General features: G+C 32.7%; 2 protein-coding genes across 4 annotated transcripts in view; one reads left to right on the top strand and one right to left on the bottom strand.

The window, feature by feature from the left end:
• The window catches only part of LOC146539009 (uncharacterized), a 109,254-nt gene extending 105,347 nt beyond the window's left edge, over positions 1–3,907 (top strand). Inside the window, exons 8-11 of the mRNA XM_085185305.1 lie at positions 92–213; positions 494–695; positions 998–1,148; positions 1,277–3,907. Of these exons, the coding sequence (XP_085041431.1) occupies positions 92–213; positions 494–695; positions 998–1,148; positions 1,277–3,372 (2,571 nt within the window). The 3' untranslated portion in view covers positions 3,373–3,907. The remainder of the gene's footprint in view (positions 1–91; positions 214–493; positions 696–997; positions 1,149–1,276) is intronic.
• Positions 3,908–4,743: 836 nt separating this feature from the next.
• On the bottom strand, positions 4,744–20,209 carry LOC146539008 (sialin-like). 3 transcript variants are annotated; one of them, XM_085185526.1, is made up of 9 exons: positions 20,004–20,209; positions 13,270–13,396; positions 11,397–11,487; positions 9,665–9,907; positions 8,920–9,091; positions 7,878–8,020; positions 7,475–7,692; positions 6,789–7,089; positions 4,747–6,235 (listed from the first exon to the last, which is right to left on the bottom strand). In XM_085185526.1, exons 1-9 carry the CDS (start codon positions 20,026–20,028, stop codon positions 6,038–6,040), a joined length of 1,518 nt encoding a protein of 505 aa, XP_085041652.1. In that variant the 5' UTR covers positions 20,029–20,209; the 3' UTR covers positions 4,747–6,037. The 3 variants fall into 3 exon arrangements, with proteins under 3 accessions (XP_085041654.1, XP_085041653.1, XP_085041652.1); XM_085185528.1 differs by lacking the exons at positions 13,270–13,396; positions 20,004–20,209 and adding an exon at positions 11,957–12,000 and having other exon boundaries at positions 4,744–6,235; XM_085185527.1 differs by lacking the exons at positions 13,270–13,396; positions 20,004–20,209 and adding an exon at positions 11,628–11,937 and having other exon boundaries at positions 4,744–6,235.
• Between the last annotated feature and the right edge of the window lie 1,369 nt (positions 20,210–21,578).

Raw genomic sequence — 21,578 nt, 5'->3', positions numbered from 1 at the left:
AAATATTATAAATTCGATTTCTTATTAAATTCTCATAAGGTTAAGATTTAAATAAATATACAATTCATATAACGATAATAAATTCTTTTAGATGTCCCGAATAAGGCAAACGCTATCAAATGAAGATGGTTTTGATTTAGAACACGTTAACGCTAAGAACAATCCGTGCGGCTTAGTGTTTGAGTTAAGAAAGAAGAATGTTGGATTGAAAAGGTGAGCATCTGCTATAATGAAAAAGATTTAAATATGAAATAATCTTAATTGTTAGTAATGTCCTGACGCCGTGGGATCCCCACTCTGAAAAATAAGTTATTGACATTTCCCCGCTTTACTGGGATATATAACGCACGGCGTTTAGTTCCCCTGCATGTCTTAACCCGTAATATCCTGAAAAATATTAAACGAGGTGTCTTTATACTAAGTTCCCTTGCTATATCCTGAAAAAAGTATGATATTAATAAAAAGAAACTAATAATAAATCTGTATTATCTAGTGGTGCAGCTCCCGGTCGTGGTCTCCGTCTCCTCCGCCGCGGCGGCCGCCTGTTCGGCGTGGCGCTCACGCGGCTCTGCAACGGCACGCCGCCGCCCGTGCTGCTGACCGCGCTGCGTCGCCTGCGCGCCTCCGCACCCCTCACGCACGGCGTGTTTAGGAGGAGTGCGAACGCGAAGGCTCTTAGATTATTGAGAGATAAGGTATGTGAGAGTATATGACATTTTTTAGGATATGTATATATTCTCGTGTCAAAACGCGGCGTTGAATTCCGCCATTCATCATGCGATGTTTCAAAAATTTGACGGAAAGCGGGGGAAGTGGGAAGCGACGTGTCTTAAATACTATTATAACACTAGGCTGCCTATCCTGATATATGCGAGTTATAGCGAGAAACTGAAAAAATGCTGGTATATATTGTCCAAAAAATTTATATTTTTGTGATATTAATGATATACTTAACGTAATAAACTGTTTATAAAATTTAAATATTTATACATTACAGTTGGACGCATTAGGTCCATGGGCGGAAGGTTGTGTCGAGTTGGACCGCGCGCCGGTGCTGCTCGTCGCCGCCTTAGTGAAAGAGTTCTTCCGTGCTTTGCCACAGCCACTGCTTGCCTCTGATCTTTACCCATCTTGGCTACAAGTACTGAGTAAGTTCTTAAGATATTATTATCTATTAATTAAAGTGAAAAGATTTATATTAAGATCAAAACTATGTTATACAAAATTTAAATTTAACTGCATAACTAGATTTAATTCCTAAATTTCTTCTTTCCAGATTTACCTCAAGCCGAAAAAGTAACTGCCGTACGCTCCCTATTATTAAAACTGCCTAAAGCGCACTACAACATGTTAACCTACTTCGTATGTCTCTTGCAAGCAATTGCTAAGAAATCAAATATAAATCTGATGTGCCCAATGAACTTGGGTGTATGCGTTGGGCCAAGTCTGCTATGGCCTAACGCGTCCTGTGACAAAGCTCCCAAAGCAGTGCCAATGATTGTAGAACTACTTATAGTAAAAGCAGAAGCGTTGTTTGGACCACAAATATCTGGACTTCTAGGAAGTGGCAGCCCTGAATCTTCAAATGCTTTACTCGATTCGGGTGCAGAAGAGAGCGATAGTCTTCATTCTGTCGGAATATCTCTAGATTCTATGGAACTATCGACACCTAGAAAAGAAAAACTATCTTTGAGCCGGGACTCAGGGTTGACACTTTCTGAAGACGACTCAAACAGTAATGGAGGAAATAGCCCAGCTCCCAGGAATATTTTACATAGTCTTTCAGCGCCAACTTGCAACCTACAAGATCCTAAACAAAATCGATACATTACGGAAAATCACAATGTTAATGGTCTTCCACAAATATCGCAACGACAGCAGAATATATACTCTAACAAAGCTGAATTATATAGTACGGTGAATGAAGACCTTTATACGATGCCTTATATGGGAGAACGTTACGTACATAACTCTGTTAACATTGGAATAGCCAATGGTATCGATGACAGAAATTATATTTCTAAAACGGCAGTGCAGCGGTCAACTGCTGATATCTATGGACAGAGCCCTGCGAAGTACATAACAGGTTTGGAACCACAGAAACCACCGAGAAGCAATGTTTCTAAAGCAGCTAGGACTTCAAAGGTATACAGTATGTACTCAGAATCTCAGGAAACTGATAAGAATCTTACTAATAAGAACTTTAACAGAGCGAAAAGTTCTGACAATTTGTTAGAGTCAAAGCAAGAATCTGATAATAAGCGTGACATGGTTTCCAGTCAAGAGAATATAGTGTACAGCAACATCCACGACCTTGCCATGTTTACCGAAAATATTCAGAGGCAGAACCAGTACCAGTCGCATGGCGAAATTATGTCTAATATGAACTATTCGCGTGTTTACACGGGCTGGGAGAACAAGAGTACGAACTACAACCAAGTAAACACTTGTGCGACTGAAAATATATATGGTCAAATGAACAAAAATCCGGGAGAGTCCTCGCAAAATAATTCAGATGGAAAAACAACTCCGGCAGCCACCATTTTTATACGAAATGACTGGTCTCGTCAAGCAGCGAGGACGAAGAGCTTGGAAGTCAGCGATGAAGGGCACAATAACGTCAGTGATAAAACTCGTAATGGAAGTTACGAAATAAACGTTGTTAATTGTTGTCGGAAGAGACGATTTGATCCTGCCCATTTGTGCACCAAGAATTGCATTACACCTACTGTGAACGGCAGAGAAAACGACAAACATACTACAAAATTACCAAATTCCTACGCTTATATTGATGAAGTTCACAACAATGCAGAAGACAAGAAATGTAGAGTACGGAATTACAATAACACAAAGTTGAATCAATCCAAATCTTTAGCAAATATAATATTACAAAGCGATTCGAGCAGCTGTGATACGTTATATCAACCACAGAATTCGTACAATAGTCGATCAGAATCAACAGCTAGCGAAAACTCATTTGAAAATTGTTATACAACCCAGTACATAGAGCCCCTATACACGTCTGTTTACAATCGCAGAAGGGACATCTTCCACGAAGAAAAAAATAGATTTCCAAATGACATATACAAGGCCACTCCCACTTCAGTGCAGCCTGATTTCTCGGAGAAAGAACAAAATAATAACATGAAGCCGCCACATAATCCCCCTCCAGTGCCACCTAGGAAAATGGTTTATCAAAGGGTTCTGAAAAAATTTCAACCAGTCCACGTAACTAAAGATGACAAAGCATCCCGATCGAAATCTGTGCCGCCGGTATACAGAGATCCACCGAACGGTATAGAGAAAAATGGGAAGAACATAGTAGCTCTCGGTTGTTCAGAATCCGACACTGAATCCGAATCTTACGTATAATGTTTTTAAGCACATTTAATTAGTAATTTTAGGTGCAGAACTGTAACTAAACGCACCATCTATGCTAAGATAATGATTGTTTATAAAATTTTCGTTATACGCGGATAAATTACCTCTATTTAATTTTAGCGTTATCGTGTGAATCCCGCCTTACACTTTCTATGTATGTGACCATACCTGAGCCGTTCTGGTGATGTAATTCCAAAGACGTATGAATAGTTTGCAAGCTTATTTGTATAATTATACAGAAGGTCAATCCGAGAATCTAAATAATTAATTATAATATTTTAATAGACTATGTAGATTTACCGCAGCTACGTTTAAAATTTTAAACTTCTTATTAATTGTTGTTTATTGAATTATATGTAACGTTAGATCTTATCTATTGTGTCATGTACGTGTAGAGTTTTAAAACAAATATATAATATAAATACGAAGTATAACATTTTGTATATAATGTATGATAGTGTACCTAAAAGTTTTAGTAGTTTTACTAAAATATTAATTATTAAAATACATACAATTTGTAACGAAACCTGTGTTTTATTTCTAAAATAAAAAGCAAACATAAAAATATCTAAACTATTATTCGATTCAATTACCACATTAACGATTCCTATAAGTTAACATCATTAGAAATACGAAATATTTTTTTCCCAAGTCCATTTAAGTTAAAAATAAATATGTTAAGTTTTTCCTTTGTTGACGTAAAAAGTTTTTAGCTTGCAATATTTCTTAAATAATTAAATCAATCACATTCAATATAATACACACTTTTTCTTAACCCTGCAACTACCCCGAATATATGAGGAATAGCCACTTTTATCATTCCTATGGGTACCAGCAGTGACACTTTTTAACATTTTAATAGAAAGGAGGTGATTAGCAACAATATAACACAAACCATTGCGTATTCCTTTTAGTATTTGAGTTCCACCACTCAACACGAAACTTAAAATGGGAAAGGGAGTGTCTTACCACTGGGTTCTCTCTGCCTACCACACCCTGCTGTGCTCCACGCAGTAATTACATGCTCCAAGGGATAGGAATGCTCAAGGAAATCTCTTCATGAGCTTCTAGTAATAATGAATTCGGTATATATCTTTATTTCCTCCAACACACAGCCAAGACAGCTAATTTGCGGTATCATTTAGCGGGATATATTTTTGACTTAACAAAAAAACCTTATAAATTAAATTAATTTAATCATTAATTCACAAAATCATATACTTAATCACAGTCAAACAATTTTCTTCTTTCTTAATAATAATTCTAGTTTCTATTTTTATAAATATAAAAAATAATATGTTTCAAAGCAAGATTTATTGCATACATTTGAATATAAATTGGTACATAAAATTTCATATTAGTTTAAATAAATATAAATTTTGCATTTATATAAATATATATAAAACATCTATGAATACAATTGATTTTAGGAAATTAAAAAAATATAATTCTTTTACATAGGACATTTCATTTGTATATTTATTATCTCATCTGATATACTAATTTGTTTTAAAAATTAATCATTATCAACGTCAAATCATCTCGTTCAGTTGGTTAAACAATTTATTTTCTTTAGTGATAGTGCCAGCTTTATTTTTCATTTTTAATAAATAAAATATAAAAATAAAATTAAGTATTTAATATGTGCCCAACAAGGGATGTGGAAAGCTAATTAAGAAACAGTTTTATCCAGTCTAAGTCAAAGAAGGGATGAGCCAGGCTTGACGGCTGACGTTCCACCTACGCTATATGGGAACCTTACACAAAAACAAAGTTCAGCTTAGACCTTCTGAGTAGTATTGTATTTACTGTATTGGTCCATTCGTGCGTAAATATTCATGTACAAATAGAAAACTTTATAAAATAATTAAATTTTCCTATTACATTATCATTTCTTACGCCTGTTAAGTATTTCTATTTCTGATTAAGAAATGCTTGTAGAAGTTACGCGTAACATATTAGTAGTAAGTCTCTAAATATTTTTGTTTTTTTTAATATATAAATTATAAATATAAATAGTGATCTTTTAAACATTAGCAATTATTTTGAATTACTTTTAATATCATGTGTTAAAATAATCACTACTTCAATGATAGTAATAAACTAAATAATAATAAATTGGTATGTTTTTATACGAAATGAAGTTCAAATTATCTTATTATTTATTTACTAAGTATAAAGTAAATCAATGTGTATCACTTATAACTAAAAATTCGCTTTTGTTTAAATATTTCGGTAATGAGAATGACATAAGTATGTATTTTTTTTATTTTAATTTATATTTTTAGCTTATACAGTCAATAATGAACAATTGAACAAGCTAAAAAAGTGTATATAATATACTAGTATTGTAGTAGCACTGTATTCATATGCCAATTCTAAGAACATTCTTAGTCTATTATTAAATGTAAACTTTTTTGCTCTTCCATCAGACTCCATTATGTTTAAGCCGCGGTACTTCCCACGTGCGTAAGTGTTTTTTTGTGAACCATAATAAATATATCATTAAAATAATGGCAAAACATATCGAGAGAGAACATTTCAAAGAAACTTAAAAGTTTAAAGTCTATTCTCTAAGAGTCCGTAATGTTTTTAGTTTTACTAATTTATTTATAAATTCCAATTAACATTTTAAATTATGCTTAAATTTATATTTTTACGTTTTATCGGGAATGGTGACAGTAGTTTCTGATGAGCTGGCGCTAGGTCTTTTATCCTCCTCTTCCTCTTCCGCCGGCGGCACGTAGTTCCATTGCTGCGTCTCTCCGGTACCAAACAATATAAAGTAAACAGCAGACGCAATGTATAGGGACGCTCCAGTCATGAATATCGGCCGCCACTCAGCGAAACCATTCTGGAAAATAAATAAATTCTTATAATAATAAAGGAAATAAACGAAATCTGCGTGAAATAATGATTAATTATAGTAATTTCAAGTGTTTTTAAAAGATAAGTATATATTCATAATAAGTACTTTTGAAGATTAAAAAAATACTACATTATTCATTAAGATAATGTGTTAATTTGAATATTAATTTATTAATTTTTCCTATTTTCCACATACAGACTGCGATCAGTTACAATTTCGTTATATATGTGTAGATATGTATCGTACAATACATATATGGTTCTTGATAGCTCTTTATAATTTATAGTACTATTACATAACCACTTGCGTAGCACTTGTATAAGTTATTTTATAATTGTCATATTAATCATACTTCCAGTAAATTGTTGTATAAAAATATAATAAACTGCTATATAATATTATAAATATTAAATTTATAAAGAAAATTGTGTAAATAAACACACAACTCTTGAGAAGTACGCGGAAGTAAGTTACGTAAACGCACGTCACTTTAATATGACAAATACCAATAAGTTTTAAGAATTAAGAATTTACTTACGCCATTCTTAGTGAAGTGAGCGGTGACGAGAGGAGTGACAAATCCAGCAGTGTTTCCTATTCCGTTGGCAATTCCGTATAGAGTACCAGCAAAATTGGGTGCAAGGTCTTGGTGGTTTACGAGATTAGTTAGTGTTGCCGCTCCATTTGAACCCATGGAGAACGTAATAAGGACTACGGAGAGTATGGGAGCACACCCAGTGTACCCGAGGGCTATTAGAAGTAGCCCGGGCACTATGTGGGAGAACAGGCAGAAGAATTTCCTCATAAATGTCGTAGATACCACATTTTGCCTTATAATCCTGAGAGAAAAATAATTAAACATATTAAAAAATACAAAAATAAAGTTGTTTAAATTAGTAAATAATTATAATTAAAGGACATTTATAGAATATTTTATTGTATGAATGACCTTTCATGTAAACTGGTCAAATCTTAATAGTGAACGTTAATGAGAATATATGTGAAACGAAAACCATTCTTTTGTTTTTTTAATTAACAATTTTAACAACACAATCATGTTTAAAATATTTACAATTGACTGGCACTACAAAAAAAAAACAAATTAGGATTTGACACCGAACATAAACAACTTTCATATTGACCCAAAAAAAAAGTTGTAACAAAAACATTAAGCTGACCTACTCTCATATGAAAAAGCAAATAAAATTTGTATTACTTTCATACCTGTCGCCAATAGCGCCGAATATCAGCGAGAATATCATCCTTGCCAAATAAGGTAATGAAGAAAGTGTTCCGGTGGATGTCAGATTGAAGCCGAGAGCGCTGGAGACGAACTTGGGTGCTGCGGTCATCGCGAAGTATAAGCCCCAGTTGTTACCGTAGTGTAATATCACCATCGCAAGAAACGGGAACGAGGTAAATATGCTCTTGAATGGAGGACTCTGGAAATAGCATCTTATTTTAGTTTTAATTATTGCCTTTATAAAGCGCGGCGTTGAATTCCGCCACGCAACACGCAATGCCTCAAAAATCGGCGGAAAGAGGAGAACGGAATGTCTTACAGCGAAAAGCTGATATATTGTTACATTTACTTAAGGATAAATAACAAAAAGAAAATTCTAATTACCTTAGTGTTCTTGGAGTTCTGAACCTTGTCGCCTATAGCTTGTAATATATATGATTTCTCTTCTTCAGAAATTCGGGGATGCTGAACTGGTGAGTCGTAAACTAAAAACCACCACGCAACACACCAAACTATTCCTATAATACCTAGAATAATAAAAAAATAAATTCATATAATTTGAAGAACATTTCGAGGTAAAAAATATCTACATTATCATATTAAATGACACTATTGTAACTATTCTATCTGATTATAGAACAGGGTAAAATAACTATTAACATTGTTTCTTTATAAAGAAAGCAATAAACCAGGCACTCCTTTTATTTAAAAATATTAACACCATTTATACGCCTAACACGATTAAATAAATACATTTCAATCTATGTAAATACAATTTCATTCACATTGAATATAAATATATAAGAAAGTTAGTTTTAGAATGAAAATAATTCTAGTCACCTAGGTAGGTAGCTAGTAGGTGGGTAGGTAGTAATTATTGGTTGACATTATTACGCAACCACAACTCATTTAACATGCTATATGGTTTATGCCATTATTTATTATATTGATAAGAAATAAGAATAACATAAAATAACTATATGAAATATTATATTATATAAGAATGTTTAAAATAGATATTTCTTCCTTCCTCCTGTTCTTGTTTCTTTCCATATTATGGCGGTTTGTGGTTTTCGTGGAGCGACTGCCGTCTGACCTCCAAAACCCCTTTGTGGGGAAAAACTGAGGGGAGAGGAAAATAGAAGGGTAGGATAGGTAAAGGAAGGACACCATTCTTACGGACTGGATGAGGATATAAGAGTGGCGGCTCGAGCATCCGGGGTCGAGTACCCGTATGCCCACAAACCAATATCGGACAGATATTGGTCTGGACACCCTCTGGAGTAAGCGTAGCTACTTTTTTTTTCATGAAATGGAATATTTATATTAAAATAGATATTCCATTTCATGAAGAAAGTAGCTACGATATCTATTGGAAAATAAGCATCAACATTTTAATTTTGAAAATTAACAGTATTTATGTTACCTGGTACATAGAAGGCATAGCTCCAGCCAAACTTCTCAATAAGTGGTCCAGACAGAGACCACGTGACCACAGTCCCAATGGCACCTCCAAGTAAAGAACTAACAAATTTCCCCTTCTCAGCTGGTGGAGCCCAATGAGCCACTAAAGCGTGTAATGCTGGGAAGAGGAAGCCCTAAAAATGTTTTCATGTTATTATAATTGTAATTTCATTGTAATTAAATAGGAAATGATAAGTATGTGCGTTGATACGTTAATTAATATTTTTATTAATTTTATTTATTTCCTAAATATATAAATTAGGTATGGCACGGAATAAATATATTTTAATTTTTCTTTAAGTTGTAATGAGGTAAAAAAATATGAATATGCCTAATAGAAAGATTTAAAGAGATATATTAGAATATTAAATGCTTTAATGTTAATAATATATCTTTAATAATAAGCATTTTTTTTTATTTAGTCTTGCAGTTATAAAAAATCTAATTAAGTATGAGTAATTTCAACAGATATAAATATTTCCACTGCAAAATGTTTAAAGTAAATAATATATTTTAATAAAATTTTGCCCATTCCTCCCTTTGCGGTGATTGGCACAAAGTAAAAACAGTTTGTATATCCAACCAAATAGAGTCATCGTCTTCACCTAGTGTTAAAAAACTCCGTTTCCCACTTTCCGGCGAGTTCTGGAGGGTGCTTTGCCTGTGTCACTATAATATAATACTAAATTTACATATATCTTACTAACCGACAAAAGGCCTATGATTAACCTGGTGACAAAGAGGAGGTAGAAATTCCATTTCGCCGCCTGTGGAGTCAAAATCGTAAGTATCGCGCTGAACAACATAGTCAAGAAGACTACTTTTCTCGCACCCCATATTTCGGCTGCTGTTCCGCTGAGGAATGAAGTGACAGCATAGCCCCAGAAATAACTGGACAGCACGTAGGCTTGTTCTCTTGCAGTCCAATTAAACGTTACTACTCCTTCAGGCTGAAATAAAACATTAATTGGTTTAAAATAAAATAATAATTGCTTTAAAGTTGTTATATGTCGATATATATGTCGAATTTTGAAATAGGATTTCAGTCTATAACTAGTTATTGCAGTCATTTTGTTCTGTTACTGCAATCATACATTGTTTTAGCAAGTATATACATTTATTTTTTCTTAATAAATTTTTTTTTGGCTTTATTTATATTTAATTTAATTTAGCTGGTTTTTTAAATGGTAATTTAAACGTAAAGGAAATATCTAAGAAAAATTTTCATTTAGTATTTAATTTAAAAAAACGTTTAAGTTCAAAAATCATTGTGATGATAAGGTTATGTACTTTACACGTGTGGTCGATACAAGTTTTTTCTTAGTTTTATTTTAAGAGAACCTCTTTTTAGGAGTAAAATAATGAAACAAGTCAAACTGGTTGCAAATTTGTTACATTCACAATTATAAAAGAATATTTTTCCTGAACATTCATAATTAGTCTTTATGACATATTTTTATAAGTTATTTAAAAAAATAATGAGAACGGAGTGTTATTGCTGGGAACACTAGGTTCCCAGGCTCCCTCGATCTATATCTGCTATGTGTGGGAAACAGGGGGAAGCAAAAAAATAATATAGATCCAATTACGCATGTACGTACAACACTAATCAAGGATTGAAACATTCGCATCTTTTCCGTTCTAAGTGAATGTGTATGGGCACACCTACTATAATAGTGTATAACTTACAACGCAATAACAATAACTATAATTAAATTCTATACGATTAAAATAAATGCTTTTGTTCATTTTTGATACTTCACGCTGTATCCCGCAGCAGAGTAGGCAGATTGAGACTAGTGTTAAGACACACCGCTTCCCTCTTTCTGGCAAATTTTGGAGCCATTACTTATTGAGTGACGGAACTCAACCCCGCATTTTGCCTTAACAACAGAGTGAAGAAATGAAAATATAAAATATTTCATTTCCTCGATTGGGAATCGAACCCACACCTTTCCTTTACAGCAACGCCTTTGTCGAGAGACACGCTTGTGCTGCGCTACAACTGGCCTCATAGCGTTATAAGCGTTAATTAACTGAGATATTAGTTTTATATAAAAATATATAGGAATACTAGCGGCCCGCTCGCGGTTTTCACGCGTGAACTATGTTATTATTAATTTCTGTCTCCATGACTACGTCCTAGTGACGTCTATGCAAAATTTGAGACTCCTAGCATTTTTAGCATTAGTAACGAAGTTTCATACAATCTTTCGACCCCAAAAACAACCCCTTAGAAGTCGAATATTGCAAATTCCCGTCTTAGCGAGCACCTACGTCTTATAAGTAACTCCTGTGCAAAAATTGAGATTCCTAGCACATGTAGTTCTGAGATTTCGTGATGAGTGAATGACCTTTCGATTTTATAAATATAGATTTATAATATGTTACAATGACAAGTACGTATATGAACGTAAGAATAAGAAATGGTACGTTTACCTGACGCAGTTCCCGCTTCATAACCACAGTTGTGGTGCTATTATATAACGAACTGTCGTCATTCGCTATGGCCTCGCATTCGCTTTTCACCCTGTGAACAAAAGAACAATGTACGGGCCTTATTAAACTATACTATATCTAATGCTGGGCTATATAGTAATTCGCTTCAAATAACACAGAGACTTGACAGGCTGGCTAATAATAAACTTAGCTTGTCAAAAGGAATCGTACCTTCAAATTATTATTTATCTAGTTTGTAATCAGCTTCACGCTGTCCACAATCAGCAGGATAGGCAGAGGTAGCGTAGTGTTAAGACACTCCTGCACTTTCTGCCGAGGCATTGCGTGTTGAATTCCGCTGAATTTGATGAGGCATTGCGTGTTGAGTGGCGGAACTCTAATGCTTTTTACTTTAAGCTTACTAAATCCTTTCGTCGATCATTAAATTTAAACGTATTTGAAGTTATAATTATTTAAGTATAAGTTGTAATTATTTAATTTATTAAATTTTAATATTCATAAGTGTTATTGACTTTCAAAACGTTACAGCAAGTATTTACCATAAAAAAACACTACATCAGTTAATTAATTCGCTAAGCACGTGTACCTGCTACTGAAGTGTAGCCGGTTGCAAAATTTAAAATATTTTTTTTTTGTTGTTATTTCTAACTTTTAAAGAACCCAAAAAAACAAATAGAATTTATATATTTTTTTTTTATTTCAAAATTTTTTAAGTATTTATTTATTTATATACCCATATATTTTGTTAAAATTAAAATCAAAAAATCACAATTATTAAAATCATGTCTAATTCAAGAAAAAAAAACTATTATAAATTATATATAATCTGTTGCGACTCTTCAACAACTGTTTTATACTGACATTTCAAAACGAATGAAGATGCCCGTTGGCCTTGTTCAAAGTTGTTTATGCCATAGAATGGCTAACCGCTATTGCAATGTAAATTATTAGGAAAAAACATTAATATTGATATTTGATGGCCACGTTATCTATCTCGCTAAGTCGAATCGTGATGAAGGATTACGAGACTATTTTATCATTTTTAAAAAATATAAAACAATTCCTTATCATTGTTCTCATTATGTAAATATGACTTTCAAGAGAGGTACTTTTAATGTTAACATTTATCATATCTATTTTAAATACAAGTTGCCGCTCGAGTACCAATAAAATGTACTAAATGTATTTATATTAACATAATACTTACATACATATGTATATGTATATTCCATATATCTCAATTGTCTTACTTATGCTAATTAAATATTTGGTCAATTTATTCTAGGAAGACTCGAGGCTGTATATTATTTGATTAGACGTTAAACAAAGACAAAATATGAATTAGAGATACCTATAGTTATTATAGCTAAGAATATTTTTACTTATTATAGAATAAAATGGTATATATGTGCATACATATTAAAATGATATACGGTAAGTCTTCATATACAACTCAAAATGTATAGATAAAAATGCTTAATATTGATATTTTTTGCCTCATATTTCATGAGTTTAGCTATCTATGAAAGTTAAGTATAAAAAATTGAAATAAAATCATCTTAGTAAAATTATAATAACAAAAGCTATAGGTAGTTTGATGAAGAGCCTAAAATGCGACTGGTTGTGGGTTCGATCCTCACTCGAGAAGATTAAATATTTATTTAAATTCATATTTCCATTTTTTCGCTTTGGTGAGAAGCAACTCGCGGCGTTGTATTCCGCCACTCAGGACGCAATGCCTCCAGAATGCGGCGGAAAGTGAGGAACGGAGTATCTCTCTAGGTTCCCTCTGCCTACCCTGCTGTCTGCGGAATTCATATTAATATATTTCATATTATTGTAACATACTTACGATGCAGTGGTCGAGTCATCGGGGACCATAGCGATGATGTTGACGCTCATATTCACCCGCAACATGTAATTTACCCAACACGCAAAAAACAGCATTATGGCCACGTTGAACCGCGCCGGGATGGCGTCTGCAAGGAAAATAATTAATTATTATATAATATAATTAAGATAGACAGTCTGAAGTGGCTTTTATATAGAAAATCTAGACACTTGCGTATCTTCTTCGTTATTTCTAAACTACTTGTATAATTTTATAACCGGGTACCTTTATTAAATGATCGACTAATAAGTTTTTCTGGTGATCAATTCATAGAAGAGTGAAATTTCTGTTACTTTACAATTCTTGAGTTAATAAAAAAAGATTTTTTAATATCATTATTTTATAAAACTCCATTTATATATAAACAATAAAGAAATTTTCGTTCTTTGTTTAAAGTTTTACTTAGTATAATGTATGTTTTTAATGTCGCGAGTTACATATACCTGATACATTCCAATACATACATACATATATAGGAATTAATTCAACCTTTTAAGATGAACCAGTTTTATACAAGAATGTATGTAAATACATAAGTACTTATTTATCTACATCTGAACTTATATAGGTAATAAATACACCCTATATAACATAAATAGGACTAATTTCTCGCAATTTTGTATGCGAGGACTATAAAATATAAAATACTATCTTTCCGTTTCCATAGAAATGAAATCGGAAAATCTCTTACAACTTTTTAATAAGTCCTCAAGGATATCAGCTAGTAACTAGTTTTATATGTATAAATAGAAGATGAAACCAGTCATGGCGCAGGGTCGTAAAGTGTGACTGTAAATGTTACAGGTTGTGGGTACGATTCCCACTCGAGGAATTGATATCTCATTTAATATTTTTATTTCTTCGCTCTCGTGTCAAGGCAAAGTTTTTTCTTTTATGGAAAAAGGACAAAGCAAACGAGCGTTCGGATCACCTGATGGTGATCACCGCCGCCCACGACCCCGTGCAACACCAGAGGAGCTACAGGTGCGTTGCCAGACTTTGAAATGGAGATAGACGCGCTTTTTGAAGGTACCCATATCGTACCGACCTGCAAACACTGCCGCGCGTAGGCCATTCCACTTTAGAATTTGGCGGAAAATGGGTAAAATAGTGTCTTAACACTAGGTTCCCTCTGCCTACCCTATGTGCGGGATACATCATGACGCTAAAAAAAAGATAGAAGATAATCTGTAGAATAGAAGAGAACCTATACATAGAACAAAATGCCAAATCAGGTTAAGATGGAAGGAAATATACAAATCTAGACTACGCAAATATTCTCAATCGCTGTCAAATGCGTGACCTCGCAGAAACCTGAAAGCGTGTTCACGGAAGATAACTTTCAAATACACACAATGTCAATATCAGATGGACAATGACAACGGCCGACAGATTGCTACGAGCGGACGTTAGTTAGGACATTAATTGAAATATAGAAATTAGACCATTTAGAAGAGTGAAAGGTAATCAATTCAAGCTTAAACTGGTTTGAGAAATGTTATTATGAACGTGAGTTTAAAATTAATATTTTTATGGGGCATTCACGAATACAGACAATAAATATAAATGAAATATAAAAAGAATACAGACGTTCTATACACAATAATTTTGACTAATCGGAATATATAAAAAAAACACCGATTAACTGATTTTTAAATAGAATTTTCTGATAAAAGATAATTCTAAAACCCATAAAATATTTAAAGCTAAATATTTATTGTTTTCATTAGTTGCAAATCACTTTTAAATCACTTTTAAAAATGATGATGTGTTAAAAATGATGAGTTAACGAATTTGCTAAAAACTTACATTTTTAATGACTCATATATGAAAAAGTGGTAAATACACAAAAAAGTGTTTTTTAACACCGTTTTACCTGTCTATTTCTTATGTGTTTTGATATACCTACTCGTAAGTAATTTTATCAAGATGGCGCCAAGATTTTATATGACCTTTTCAAGGCCAAATAAAATCACAAAATTTATGTTCGCCAATATTATGTTTTTATTCATTTAGTATTGGATTATTTTTGTTGTTCGGTTACTCTAATATCTATATACTTTTAGATACAAGTTTATATCAGTATTATCATTATTTTCAGAGTTTAATAATAAAAAACATTTTGTTTTTGTAACGTTATCATAACATCATAACCCTCTTTGACAGATATTTTTTATCTGTGATAGTTAAATAAGCTAAGATGCTGATATTTTTGTATCATCTCTTAAATACAGGTGGATAATTTCATTCTTGTTGTCCGCTCGACGACCGCAAGCCGAGGTTCGAGCCTCGCAGGGGGCGCCCTTACAGTCGTCGACTTCCTCACAGTCAGCCACATAGTGCTTACATTTATTAAGGGACAGAGTAGGTACCCTTAAAACTCATCCCCCCCCCTATTAAAACTTAAAAGCATTAACCTCATGATCGAAAAAAAAATATCCTTGTTGTTTTCCTGCTCTGTTTGGGCTGGTATTATTATAAAACTGATTTAAATACACAAATACATGTTGTAACTTTCGTTAAGGCCGTTCGTGTGACCTTTATATTGATAGTCGCTGCCTTCGACTGTTTTTGATACGGTAAATTATTTAAGAGGTGCGAAACAGTTGATCTTTGCGTAACGGCGTACTCGGGTTTTTCCTGCTGGAAGACCAGCGGCTTGCTTTACGGTGAAAGTGCTGGAATGCAGGCCCTAAGTTGTTTGGCGCGACGTCGTCGTGGCGACGGCATGTCGCCGCCATCGTTATATAAATATGTATATTAATTTCTTTTTATCTCACATTATTAATATCGTTTAAGCATTATATTTACATAGACTCTGCTATAGTCTCAACAGCAAGAACTAGCACTTAACTACTTAGTTAGTAGAGTAAGTACTCAATGGCGGCTCCTACATAAATTTAAAAGGATATTTTTACTATATGTTAATAAGTAAATATACCAAAAAATATATAGAACTTTATAAAATAAGTCCTTAGTACTTGTATACTGAATGTTACCTAAGAATACTATTGTATGCACCTAACAATAGCATACTTGCTGCAATTATAATATTATATCCTTTGTACAGGTAAAGGTATGTACTGGATCTAGGTAGCTGGTTAACGCAGTGTGGCTTATCTGGTTGTACCAGAATCATTGAATCGGAACTAGGTAGGTACCTATTTGATGCGATTTGTCAAGGGCAGAACTGAATGAGTTGACGTTTAGTTCCACATACACCACAAGTGAAAAGGTGTATTGGAGCGTATGTTAAAAATGTTTGAGTTTTTCGTTTATTGTTCTTTATCTTTTCACATATGTATATATGTATATATGTATTCATTATCAACTTGGGGAAATTTATTTTTTCCATTTTCCCGCTGTAACAAGTGCCGCGTTAAGTCTCGTATTTGGGACAAAAGTAGAGTCTGTCTGCTGAAAAATTTAAAAATTATGATTTTTTTTATTTATTAAAAATTTCACACAATCCATTGACTTCACAGATTATATAAGCTAAAAGAGAGCGAGAGAGACTTTTGATCCACTTCAGTTTTCTGATATTTTATTACTTAATTCACATTTGCCATTTTCGACGTTTTCGAAACTTGGAAAATATTTAAATTGCTTATATAGATTACCCCCCCGAGTAAGCCAATATATTTCAATCGTATTAAATAAAAACAACAAACAAATAGAATATAGGCTCACTATATATATAAATATATATGTATATATATTTCAAAATCCACACTTCTTTGGGGAGACTATAGACTTTAAATCTTAATAACAAATATTTTCGAGAGTTTGTTTTTTTTATGAAAGACACAAACAAACTAACCTACAGGCGATAGCTATGTAAAAAAATATTGTAATAACAATGAAACAAGCAATACCTATTTGATAACAATAATTTTGAAACATCACGTAATTCATATTTTATATCTCTTTATAATATATAAATTAATGTAATTAATGTCATAATAACGACAAAACGTTACTTAAAGTTATTAAGGTAAACTTAATGCCAGCACGAGGATAAGATATTCGTAATGGAATATTCCATTATGTACGATATTTAACGATTCTTAGGCATACATAGTCTGGATTATTGACGCATTTTCAACAGTTAAACGAATCGTAGAGAACTTAAGAGACTTATTTTCCCTCGAGGAAATGAAATATTTATTTAAATTTATATTTTCATTTCTTTGCTCTGGTGTCGAGGCGAAGCGCAGCGTTGAGTTCTGCCTCTTAACACGCAATGCCTCCAGAATTCTGTCTGAAATGGGGAACGGAGTGTCTTAACACTATATTCCCTCTGCGTAGACAGATCCTGCTGTGTGCTGGATAGAGCGTGAAGTTATTAGTAAATATATAATTTGCACAAACAAATGAAATATGTATATCCTTAAAAATATAAATTACTTAATTACTGATACATCGAATAATAAACTGCGCTACGCATCGTTGATTGCAGAAAACCCCGAGTTCAAATCTCAAGGCGAAAACAAATTCACAATGAAGCGCCACCATCTTAGGTTTTTGAAAGAATAGACGCAAAAGTAACTGACCGTCACAGCAATTTATGAGCCGTATGACTATGACGTCACTCTTATAATTCCTCCATGGCTTTATTGGTGATAAATTTAAAAATTTTCAAAAAATCTTTTCACTTGTCGATTGATAAAAAAAATAGTTTTTACAACTAATATTTACAATTCAAATAATTAAAATGTCATTTTTGAAATTATTTATAAACATTATTTATAGTTTCATGACATTTGTTATTTTTAATATTTAAGTCCTATACAGCAAAGTTAAGTTAACTTAATGAAACTATCATAACAAGTTGTAGTAAATATATTTAACTATTTATAAAAAAAAAGTAAAAAAATGCCGGCACGGTAAAAATAATTATAAGCAATATATTGAACACTTGATAGTATCGCTCTATGTACGTTTCAATTCGGCACCCATAAATAAAATGTCGGGAGAATATTATATTGTACTAAGTAAATATTTATACATTTAGTTCATTGTTCATGATTTAAGAAAATTTATATTTATAAATATACTAGTGGACCCGAACGCGGCTACGCCCGCTTGAACTATAGGAATATTTATTAAGTATAATTATGAAATTATTTTCAGTTTACAGATGCGTTAAGCAAGCTCATTTTGGGTGACGTTTTCTAACAATAAACTTTCCAAATCGTTGCTTAGCAACGGCGGTTGTTATAAACATGGCGGAATAAATTGCATGTCAAATTAATAAGTATTTTAATATATTGATATATATATCGAAAATATTACAAATAGGAGAAAAAAAAGTATCCTATGTTCATCCCGAGACCCTCAAGTATCTATATATGAGTATTTTATCACAATTAAATTAGCGGTTTGGCCCTGATTGCGTAAAAGACAGACAGACAGACGGACAGACAGAGTTACTTTCGATAAGGGATATTTAGGAAGATAAAAAAGTTTAGATAGATAGGTGCTTAACAGTGACTGGTACCATTATATTATGCTTGATATTTCAAGAACAAGTTAGGTTTCACATATTTACCAATCTATAAATACCTCAAATAACATTCATAAAAGCTCGGCGTATGACTATTCTAGACTCTGGTTTTTGCAACGAGAACGGAAAATAATATTAAATTAATACACTTATTTAGCAATCTACATTTACGTTTAGATCATTCGAAAATCCGTACAAACATATTTGTAAATTTAAATATTCCAGTAGCTAATAGCTACGTAGAATATTTATATTTTTATTTACAATTAAACACAAACGACTTAAAGTCTCAGTTCTTTATTGTTTTATAATAACTCGCTTCATAGTTGATAGTTATCTCGAGTTCTCTAGACACACGTTTAAACATTATAAATTCTCTATTATGATAAGGAAATCTCGTTTTATTTGTTTTTAATGAGGCCAGTCGTGGCGCAGTGGCACAAAGTACTTACAAAGGTTACTGTAAACGCGACAGGTTGTGAGTTCGATTCCCACTGGAGGAAATGAAATATTTAATATTTTAATTTCTTCGTTTCTGGTATCAAAACAAAGCGCGCCGTTGAATTCCGCCACTCAACACACAATGCCTCCGGAATTTGGTGGAAAATGGGGAAACGAGTGTCTTAACACTAGATTCCCACTACCAACCCTGCCGTGCGCGTGAGGAGACGTTTTAATGAGGTAACCAAAGCTTATTCAACAAACAACCAAGGCAAGAGTAATTATGATACATTTAATGTAAATTATATGTAAGCAAAAAATAAAGTGCTTTATGTTATAATATTCACAAAGTAATGTTGCTGACATTACCTTAGAAATAAATTATCGTTTAATCTATTTCCTCGATATAAAAAAAGAAAAAAGAAAGCTCAATGCCACGTTTATTTTTATAGGATATTAAAAAATAAGGTATAAGAAGGACATTAAATGTAAAATGGAAATGCTAACTATAATACAGCAAATTATTCAACGCAAACGTAATGTTAGTAAAGTTATTCACAAATTATAATCATGAAAACCTAAGACAATATTACTTTAAACATAACTTAGCATTAATTACAAGTTAATTACACGAACAAAAAAATATCTATCCAAGGATAAGAAGTCAAGATATTATTTTATACTTTATTAAATTACAAAATTCTATTAAGAACTAATTTAAAAAAAAAAACACACAAATAACACTTACCAAAAAGTTTAATATGTATTTTCATTGTTATCGACAAATGTCACTAGCTGTAAACACTGAAACGTCACCCACTATTAAAAAGGCGGCAAAAGCGTACGGCCGCGGCGGGTTGCGCGCGCGCTTGGCTCTATGCGACTGCTAATCGAGATGTTAAAAGCCTCACCGCTCGGGCGCTGGTGCCACTCAACCATACAGTCGTCAGAAGATATGCAACTTGAAACACTGCACGCCGATAACATGGAATCCTAATATTACCTACGTACAACCTCCATATCGGTGTGCCTCCATTATTGAATCAGGTGAAACTGTAAAACAAATAAAACGATAGAATAAACCAGTCTGTGCAGAAAAACGTAGTAAGAACAAACTATGCTTATTATTTTATGCTATTTATTTGTTTTATAAGTACATCATTTTGATGTACGAGGTAAAAGAAATAGTAACGCTACAATTATATAAAATAATTAATCATAATTAACATTGTTAAGTTATTATAGATTGCAATCTCTATACTGTAATTATAACTATCAAGTAATTAGTTTTAAGTATTTATAACGCGTTCGTCGTCAATGAATAATATACATTATTCGTTAAGTACTGTCCCATTTTGAATTCATACAATAGGTGTTTAGAGAACTAAATGCTAAGCTGTGCCTGACGCAAGGCTTTAAGCATTTGTATTAACATACATCGCGGTAGAAGGTAGAACTCGATTAGGTACCGTTATTATGACTTAGTAATTATTTGAGAATTTCATTAAGTATTTGTCCCATGCACACTCGCACATCGTCGATAATGTTCTCTACATTATTGAATTACATCTACATACGGGTATACGAGTAGGTAGGGTAGGGTATGATATTGTAGATGAACTGAATGTGTCATTAATATTAACGTTTTTGTACGTAAGTACAAGTAAGTATATAGTAATGTTTAAATAGTTGTGACGCAAATGTGAATAATGATCAAAGTCAAAGAAAATATACATATAATGATTTGTCTATTAAATACGAAAAAAATATACTTAAGCTATGAAAATAAACATTTGCTTAACTGGTCATCTCTATAATTAAACTCAAAACAAAAAAAAATACTAATACCTACTAAAAGTGTGACTGTAAACGCGACTGGTTGTGGGTTCGATCCCCACTCGAAAAATTGAAATATTTATTTAAATTTAGTTCCCTCTGCCTACCCTGCTGTATGCAGTATACAGCGTGAGGCAGTTTTTTGTTTTTTTTATTTAATTTACGTTTTTAAATGCTACCAATAATAATTATCCTTATACCTCCCATCTACCGATTTGTTACGATATAGTACTAATGAATCATTTAAAAAATCTTGTAAATATCTAATATGAACGCTATAAGAAATACGACTATATGGGCGAAGCAAAAACTTTGGACCCCTTTTTACGAAAATTGCGCGAACGGAGGAGTATGACATTTGGCACACTTGCGAGTATAAACGGTCGCTTCTAGCAAAATAACACATTATTCATTTCACTTAATTTATAACTTGGCTCTCCCTGCCTTTAAAGAAAGTTGGCTCTCCTTTAAAGAAGTTAAAAAAATT

Source organism: Heliconius melpomene, chromosome 5 (genome assembly GCF_056956725.1).
Source record: "Heliconius melpomene rosina isolate 202511_hmr_F chromosome 5, ASM5695672v1, whole genome shotgun sequence".
NCBI lineage: Eukaryota > Metazoa > Arthropoda > Insecta > Lepidoptera > Nymphalidae > Heliconius > Heliconius melpomene.
Note: the sequence above shows the minus strand (reverse complement) of the source record. Positions and strands in the feature narration are given on the sequence as shown.

Coding starts and splice junctions, on each gene's coding strand:
- LOC146539008 (XM_085185526.1), bottom strand. CDS start 20,028: ATGAAAATACATATTAAACTTTTTG. Junction 13,397..20,003: donor AATACATATTAAACTTTTTG/GTAAGTGTTATT, acceptor TTTTCCTTGCAG/ACGCCATCCCGGCGCGGTTC. Junction 11,488..13,269: donor GATGACTCGACCACTGCATC/GTAAGTATGTTA, acceptor TTTTGTTCACAG/GGTGAAAAGCGAATGCGAGG.